This window comes from Ammodytes marinus, assembly GCF_949987685.1.
Source record: "Ammodytes marinus genome assembly, chromosome: 10".
Lineage (NCBI taxonomy): Eukaryota > Metazoa > Chordata > Actinopteri > Uranoscopiformes > Ammodytidae > Ammodytes > Ammodytes marinus.
In genome coordinates, this window is record NC_137214.1 from 16,948,674 (window position 1) to 16,958,281 (window position 9,608).

The 9,608-nt window shown below is 39.3% G+C and overlaps 1 protein-coding gene across 5 annotated transcripts in view; it reads right to left on the reverse strand.

Moving 5' to 3' along the window:
* The window catches only part of diaph2 (diaphanous-related formin 2), a 357,664-nt gene extending 349,350 nt beyond the window's left edge, over positions 1-8,314 (reverse strand). For 4 of the 5 annotated variants that reach the window (XM_080035789.1, XM_080035788.1, XM_080035790.1 and 1 more), the window contains exons 1-2: positions 8,300-8,314; positions 7,200-7,603 (exon numbers count right to left, since the gene is read on the reverse strand). In XM_080035789.1, the coding sequence (XP_079891915.1) occupies positions 7,200-7,283 (84 nt within the window). In that variant the 5' untranslated portion in view covers positions 7,284-7,603; positions 8,300-8,314. The other variant, XM_080035787.1, reaches the window with a different exon arrangement.
* Between the last annotated feature and the right edge of the window lie 1,294 nt (positions 8,315-9,608).

A 9,608-nucleotide genomic window follows, 5' to 3' on the forward strand; every position in this document is an offset into this window, starting at 1 on the left:
GGATGCTGGGGTGATAAAACCACACATATGGTGTTTAACTGCAGGCAGTGCCACAAACATACACATGTGGCAAGCTATAACACAAAACAACAGCAGATATAGCTTTGCATCCTGGACCAAAAATCTATCAGTTATTCCCCTACAAAATAAACCAAGTCTTAACAAATCCGGTATTGAGACCAAATGTATAGTGAGACATTTTGACTTCATTCGAACAAGTTACAAAAACATTTCTGATCATATCATTCAATTGAAAAAAGAAAAAAAACAAAGAATGCACTGGATTTTCTGCGAGAGCAGAAGTGCCTTTAAAAGGGTATGAGTCTGTGGGAGGCTTATTGTTTTGGGAGAGGGCTGGTACTGGTCACAGTTTCCTAAAACAGTATAACCATTGAAAAGGGGATAGGCACAAAAGCCAGCAGGGCTAAGATTTCACTGGTCAGAGCATGTGACCTCTCAGACTAGAACAGCCCTGCCCTCAGGTTATCTCGTCTATTTTGTAAGCTAAATTCTTAGAACTGTTCCCTTGAGGGTCGGCATGATAGGCAGCCATTACAAAAGTTTAGGGTCAATTAGAAAGGTTGGAGGTGTCAGTTTGAAGAGATCTTTTGCAATTGTTTACAACATATAAATGTTAATTGTAGTATTCAAACTAACATAGTATGAGATAGTCAAGAACGACTATTAGACAGACACTTTAGGATGTCACAATTATTACTCTGACTTATTTTGTCTGGCTGTATTTTAGCTACAAGTTAAATCCAGCTTTCGTTGTGCCTTGTTTACCTCTGTCCATCCAGTTTTCCCTAAAGTACAAATGTGAACCAGAAAAAAAATGCATATACAAAAAGTGAATATCCCCGCAACCTGTCCGTACTGTGTGTGTGCTGAAAAAAAATCCATTGTTAAAACACAGCAGGAATCTGTAAACGGTTTACAGAGACTAGGCTGTCTTTCAACACAAGATATTTTTTCAGCTTAGCAGCAGAACGGACCATTAACGGATTATGCAGATCTTTAAGCAGGAGGCAAAGTTCGCCCACTGGAATCCTTCAATTGCATGTGCAGGGAAACCCCCTTCATCCTGGCATCTCTTTACATCAGAATCAGCAATTGCTCAGTCAAAACACAGCCTACCTCACATGAATCATCAGAATACTGCACTCAACTACCACCAGATTCACGTGTTGGTAGGCCGAACTAGAGTGCAAAGATGCTCTCTAGATGTGTCTTTAATATGGAACTGAAAAGGCCAAATCAATTTCACATGCCTTAGATCTGATCCATTGATGTACATGAATAGAGGGCTCATCTCTGAGGGTGACATTGGAGAGCAGTGAGTCTGTCAGTTTCTTCCACTGTGTGACTAAAGCATTCTTCACTGCTGCCTCTCTTCAACTTCCTGAATACCATTAAAAAAATGCACATGTGGTCCGTTTCCTGCTGTTCCAACCAAGTTTTCCCCCAACACAATCACGGTTAAATATTCACTCTATAATGCATAATGTTAAAGTGAAAAAAATCAATTCAACACGATGGGGGGGTAAAAGGAAGGACAACAGAACTAAAACTTGCTGTGAGTGACAAAGCGGGAGATAAGGATAAGAACACTCAAGTGTGTGACAAGCTGGCAGTGGCAACCTGCACTATTAGCCACATGCTAACGTGACCTTAAATGAACCCTGATTCATTTTAGCTCTCCTATTTAAGCTCATGTATCAAAGCATCAAAATCTTCAAATGTCATGGCTTTCGAAAGCAGTGGCACATTGAGCCATTAAATAGGATTCACAATGTGATACTGTCAAAAAATTCATATTTGGACTCGTAAATATCTATTATATGATTAAGCTAACACACAACAAATGTGACAGAACATAATATCCCCCAAACCACTGTATGTCTATAAAATATCTCAGAATGAAACGTAGTGTGTGCCTTTCTGCTAAGCTCTCCCATGTCCAGGGTCTCATAATAAAGAGGCCTCTACTTATGTTGTGCTGAACTGTCCATTCATTACTGGGGTCTTAATTACTTTAATGACCAACTCAATGATGAGCATGATTACAATCATTAAGTCCCCATTAAATTCATTTGGGTTAATTACAAATTGCAAACGCTCTGAAATAAATTCTGCCAGAAAAAATGATGGACATTGACAATGTGCCAATTTTGAGACAATATGCAAGTTTTGCTTCTCTCTCTTGCTTTAACCACTACACCACAAGCTCCCCGTAAGCAACTTGATTTGACAATATCTTACAAAAAGACTATATTAGCTTAATGTTACCACTTGGTCAAGCTAGCCAGTTGCTGGAAATGACCATGCTGTAGTTACATTTGTACCTTTAGCTAGCTTTAAGTGTTCTTGTGGCATTTGAAAATGGCCGTTGGTCCAGGAACCGAATATAACGTAACAGTTCAACATTGTTCAACGTCTTACTGCTGTTGACACGGTAGCAGTTACTAACCTTTAAACGTCTTTGTCGGGGCAAAGTTGTGGGTCCCCTCAGGGTGAATAACACGTTGTATTTACACTTTTCTTTTCTTTTTTGTAAAAATGCTCTGTTAACATCTTGAGCGTAAAGGTTAACTAGGTCCCTGGGTGTTGCAGGGTCATTGGCCTCGAAGCCAAAGTATTTCTACACATCTTTAAAATGACCTTCCCAGACTGCAGCTAGCTCCAAACAGCAGCTGGGAGACAGCTAACGTTAACGATAATTGGCTACACTTCATGTTTTTTTAATCTAGTCATTATTACCCTAACTTTTCCATGCATGTATTTCCATGCTTATTAAAGTACAGACTTTGTTTATATAACTTTTTCTAGAATATGCTACATCTATTCTTTACATTTTGGTGATGCACCAGACTTCATACTAGCTAGAGCAAATATTTAACTGCTACATACACTGTATGTGATTTAGTCTTTTCAATATATCTTAAAGGTCAGATCAACGAACTAGGACTGCATGATTCTTCCTCAAAGGTTTTTCTTCTTAATAATTGAGATCAAGAATCTCTTATTTTTTTAACAAAAGAATAGTTTTTATTTATTATTAATTGATTTAATTCTTTGCACTATCTTTTATAGACACTCTTAATCATGACATTCTGGTGCTGGACATAGATGTCTGGTCTAACATAAAAATAAATACAAATCCCTACAACAGTATGTTGCTCTTCCACAAATCCCCATTATCCCCCAAAAAAACAATCTTCCCATACAAACAGTATGTTTTTTTGAACACAATTAATCCTAACAAAAAGTTATAGTGGTTTTATCAAACTCTTCTGAGGCGTTTGGGTTTTAATAAAATTTTACTTCTGAGTTATTAATCCCGGAGGTTCACATCTGTCAACATCTTTCCAGCTGTACTGCAGTCTGGAACTGTCGAGTATACTGTATTCTCAACATTGTATTTCATCTTTATCCTCAAAGTGTAAAAGTTAAAAAATAAAAATAAAGTTTTTACAACACACCAATTCAACTTTTTCAACCTTATTCCTTTCCTTACAATTGAAAGCAAGAGTAGACAAGCAACGACTGTAGTAATAAGCAAACATGAATCAGTCCTTTTTCTTGTCTGGATGTAGACATTGCAGGATGGAATTACCCACCAAACACACTGGAGAGATAATCTCTTTCAAGGAACATACTGATAAAATAACAGATGTATCACACATCTCTGCTCAGTGAGTATTTCATTCATATATTACTGCTTTTTATATAAAACCCAGAATGGCTATAATAAGAGAGAAACTTTTTCACAATATCATTGCTCTTCATATAATATAAAGTTGTTAGGTTTGTCATCAATGTCATAAGATACTAAATATTGTGCACGGATGAATACTGAATGGGAAATTCAAAGTGTCTCAATTCACAACATGCCAAACTCAATGAAATCATAGCAAATGAGAAACGACATGTCAGCTGTTCGGCCTGAGAACAGGTTCCTTGCATTTTTTTTTAAACATGCTAGTCATTTAGAAATCAAGCCTCACATAAGTGACGTAGAAATAAGATAAACCGAATAGTCCTCGACACCTCGCTATTTCAAAGCAATAGAAAAATGGCATACATAAGAAATATCAGTTTTCCACATTCAAATTATAGATGTAAAATAAGCTTGAACCTACAATCAGTGATGCAAAGTCACATAGTCTGAACAACTTTCCCTCATGCCAATCTGTGTGTGAGTTTATCTGGTATGCAGAGGGATGATAATTCTCCCTTTCTGTCAAACCGGCTCCCCTGAAATACTTCACCTCATTCCAGTTGTATTAGATGCCATTCCTAATGTAAGAATAGGACATTACCACACAAAGTATAGCAACAAACAAACAGAAAAGTTTGGGGAATATCTCTCTCTCCCATATCTCATAACACTGTGGTGTTATTCCAATGTCCTTGGCAGTATTGAAGGATCTGTGTAATCTGGGCCCAAAGCCTGAATGGTGTTGCTGTGATGTAATCCTGCCCAGTGTGACTTGTTAAACAAACATACAGCGCTCCGTGTTTCTCCTCTAAACACTGTTTTGACTTTGCTGTGTGACCAAACTGTGCCAGTGTCTGACACTTTGCTTAATAGCCGGGCAAATGGTAACTGGATTTTGCAGCAGCTCCTCTGGGTGTGAAAAAGCCAGTGACAACAACACCTACTTTGATCCTGCTCATGATAGCTATTGCCCCACCCTTATGTCTGGACCACATCCACACAAACTACACATCAGGAATGTAAATCATTTTGGCCCCATATATGGTAAAAAAGACTTTCAATGGTAAAGTACAAGAAAATATTAGAGTGTTCTTCTATGAGAAAGAACAACACTTGCACAATGTGAGATGGCCGTCATCATCTTGTAGACCTCTGCAAAAAGTATTGACACATAATATATTGCATTTTTTGTTTTTAAAGAGATTCTGTATTTCAATTCCATTCATTTGAATACCTTTTATAGCCTCATGTTTGCACACTTGAGCTTGTTTACAAGTCTCCAAACAAACTTGGAGCTACAGTATACATTGGGGAAGCTAAAAAGTGTCGATAAACAAAAAACGAGGACAGATCATGGCTCCACCCAGGGATGATAAATGACTTCCTCCCCCAAAACTCTGTGTCGAGAGCTGTGTTGAGATATTTTGCAACAGCCAAAGTTTTGGACTTCCTTTGCCTCTGACTGCACTGCCTGGAGGATTGAGCAACAGGGACTGAGCCTAGCCCAAGACCACTTGAAGGAACAATAAGTAGCAGAGCGATCGTATTGAAGACTTCTCCCTGTTGCTCCGCTGAGTGCTTATGTCATCTAAACACTTGGCCGGCAGGATATTCAAGAGTTGCAGCAGGCTGTTGTTAGGATTTCCCACGACAACACCCTTTAGCGGCTCTGACTATATCTAATATTTCCACTCTTGGATGTGTGTCTGTCTGGCATTTAATATGACACACACACACTTTCCCCGACTTTAACTTTGCTGAAACATGACCAATGTTTACAAGTTACAGAGCATTTGCCCTGAAGTGAAACACAGCACTGGAACCCTTTTGTCGTCACGTCTCGGTTTTAGGGCAACTGCATACCAGAGTAACGAGAAGCACCACCTGAGTAAACAACTCAGTACTGAATAAAGTCCTTAGGTACTACAAACTAAACTGTGCTTTTTTTCAATTCCTTTTTTGGTAGCGATTGCTGTAACTAAACTTTTGATCCATCACAACAATAAGAAAACAATCACAGTTCAATTGAAAAGGCTTGTGATAAAGCAACAATACAAGTCGTCAATTGAGAGACGCATCATAATCCAGAAGGTTCAACAGCTGTCACGCTTTTCACACTGACAATTGAGGACAAGCGGAAACTATGATCGACAAAGTTTCTCTGGGATTGATCAAAGCAAAAGGACTTCCTACCGCACGTTACTAGAGCTGCTGACAGCTGGTTGCACACAGTGACATGAAGCACTTAATGCATTTGATATTTTAATTGAGATTTATAGTTGTACATTCCACTCAAGAACATGAATAAAACACTGTGGTGCAGTTTACCAAATGAGGCACAAGTGTAGGTGTAGGTGTGTCTCACTTAAAGTAAGGTGCTCTTGTAAGTGAGACTGCTAGGGACATTGTTTACTGTTTACACAATAACAGCAAACCTTGTTGTTAAGACAAACAAAGTTAGAGTGTAGCATGAGTTATCAGAAGTGACTGATCCAGACTTCATATAACACCTCCAGCAAATCCTCCAAATCATATGATCTCATTTCCAGGCAATGAGCAGCGTGCAGGAATAGCCTAATGACCCCCCGAGTTCCACCGATACACACTCAGTTTCCCATGTTCTAAATAAGAACGCTTCTCACTCTCACTCAGACATAAACTATTCCACTTGCAAAAAGCTGATGGAGTGTTTAGTTGTTATCTACTGGATTCTGTCCTCCTGTGACTGGCTTTTTTTCGTGCTGCTGATAATACCGCTGTCAGTTATCATACACTCACACAGTTCACAAAACAAAAGCAATCAATACAACCAGACGGACAGCACCACGCTATGCAATGAGTCATCCTGCAAACTGAACGACTCCTTCGTGCTTGTTTTAAAAAATATATATACTGAGGTACAACTGTCACAACAAGAGTGCTCTTCACACACAGAACTTTCCAGAGATGCATTCACTGGGATAATCACATGATGCACTGAGTGCTTTCAAAAGTAAAGCACTCAGTGAAAGAAAGACTATCTATTTTGCTAAACTCTAACAGCTATTAGCTGCTCTGTATTGGGCTCCATTAAAAAGTAATAACAACACATCGATAAATGTTTGAGCTTTATCCTGCACTAAGCAGAAAAGTTGCTGCATTGACAACATGCTGTTTGCTGACTGTACTGGAGTTGTGTGTCCACATGGTTGGGTTTGATTTGACCTCACTATGAGGAGTAAACTGACTAACTAATAACTAAAACATGTTTTTTAGTTTTCACTGGAATGGGCTTAATAGGCTACTTTTTTTTCATAAAGTTACAATGTAAAGTAGGCTAGTGAGTGAAACTTTTCAACAACTGTTTAGTAGTGCAACTTTCTCGATCTCACTAAAGTTGAGGGTGAAATTAACCCTTGCCTGTGGGATTACAGGATGTGACAGTTCACAGCACACTAGTGCGTCCATGCAAGTGCAAAGAGCATGTCAGAATACCTACCAGCTTTTTGTTTTTCCCCTCATCCTCGCTGGACTTCTTTTTAGAGGGTTTATTCGGGTCGTCGCCGCCGCTGGCTTGATCCATTTCGCGTCTTTTGGGTTAGAGCCCTTCTTCCAGAAACACTCGATGCGACCTCTTCAAAAGTTGGCAAACTCCACCAGCAAAACTTTGAAAAACAATTGCAAAGCAAACCATCCAGTTCAGGTCTTTTCGAAATCCATTCCGGTTTAAAAAAAAATAAGGGTAAAAAGGATGAATTCTAAGCCGAACGCTTCAGTTTTCCCCGAAAATGATATCCAACAGTCGAGGAGCTCCTTGGAGAAGAGGTGTGGTAGGATGTGGTATCCGACCTGCTGTCTCCTCAGCTCAGCAGTGAATCAGTCCAAAGAGCCGGTAACAGCTTTCTGAAATGACCACAATATTATGTCAACAACAGTTAATCAGTCCATGGCAATGTCCTCGGCGATTAGTTGCACAAATGTTTGTTTTAACCGGTTTTAACACGTGTTTCCGTGGGGAGCAGCAGGGAGCAGTCACATTCAGTGAAGCCAGTGGATTGTAAACGGTAAAACAGATGTAAACAAAGATGCCAGAGGCACCTTTGGACAGTCTGGAAAATAATAATAATAAATATGGTAATAATAATAGTGACGTAGCCTATATACATTCAAGCACAGACAAAACAAAGCACTGTGTTTTGGAAACAGGCACAATTGGTAGTAGCAAACTTACAACCATTTGACATAGCAATAGGCTAATAACATAGTGATGGCCAGCAAAGCACAAGTGTTTAATGGTGGTCTGGGTTCTATGACCGATTTCAACGCGCCCTAACGAGGCTTTTATTTGCGTAGCAATTCCGTTATTGATTAGAATAAATATAAACAGTTGTAATAATGAAAATCACCGTTGTTCTCTCTGCTTGGGAGTACTTTGCAGAGCAGTGCACTTAGCCAGGCTAGCTAAAATGGGCGACTCTTACCCAACCAAACATTGTTTATTTTAACGGACACAATCACACACTGTACCTTATAAATTATAGCAGGAAAAATACATAACACGTCAACGAAAACTAAAACAAAATTCCAGACAGAGCTTACCTTTGCAACCAAACATGAACGCCAGGAACACGGTGAGTCCGCCCACTCGCCTTCTGATTTGCTCCCGAGGCAGGAAGCGGGGATTCCTGTTGCTATTGGTCCAATGTTACGTCTGTCATAAGGTCGGCGTGGCGTCGGAGGGGGAGGAGACTGTTGTGACGGGGAGGTCAGTCTGATTTTGCAGCGAGTGGATAGGGGATCAGTTGTAAGTAAAATATCTATGAGGGAATTATAAAAAGGATGACCGCGGATAGGAAGCAGGGCGGGAAACGAAACACACCCTGGGTGTGTGCGCAGCGTCTGTGTGTGGTGATGTCATACAGACACATCTCTGGTGTTAGTGTGATGTGCCATAGTTACATAATAAAGTAGGCCTACATGTGATCATGTAGCCTAGTTCTGTGTAGGCATATAGGCTAGGTCTGTGTCTTGCATATAGCCTACAGTAGGCCCACTGTTTGTAGTATTTATTTTGTAGTCTTTGTTCGTATGAGGGACAAATAAATGTGTTCTTTCTGCAAATGTTAGAAGTAAATTATAGAAGATTTTTGTTTTAGTTGCCCATTGTTGAAACAGCTAATTAACTGATCAGTCAATCGACAGAATAATAATAACAATTAACAACAAATATAGTTTAACCATAGTGTTCTTGACCTTTGAAGCAGAAGATATTTTGACAATAAAATTAACATAGGCTATAAACTATAATTTGCAACTCATGGTCTTCATCAGCGGAGTTTGCACAGTTGAACTGATATTGTAGGATATGCATTAGACTAACAAAATGTAAAAGGGTTAATTAGTGCACTTCAGAGGTTTTAGTTGGCAGGCTTTTGTGTAGGCCTAAGCCCTGCTGGCTGTCGCTGTCCTCCCCAAGTTTTTGGGAAGAGCAGAACATGCTGTTTATTGCATATTTCATACAGTCCATGATTGTGCATTTATAAGGTTAAATAGAATTTGTATATTGTATTCACATAATTTTTTCGGGATAGAAAGATTTGTTATTTACCAGGACTATGGTGCATTTTGGAGAACAACCACCATTGGGACACTAACGATGCCATTTTTCCTCAGTACCAAAACATAAGATATTAACAATAACTTGGATTGTTGCACTCATAAAACACAGAACATGCTGTTTGGGCATGTGTCTGCTTAGGTGATGGCCACACAGACACCATGAAGGTTATCATTTAACCCTCCTGCTGTGCTTGGATCAATAACACTGTAAAAAAGAGAAAGAAAGAGTTTTCTTTGATCTGATCACCAAGAGGTACTGCTCTTGTGGCTAACACTAAAGCTACCGCTA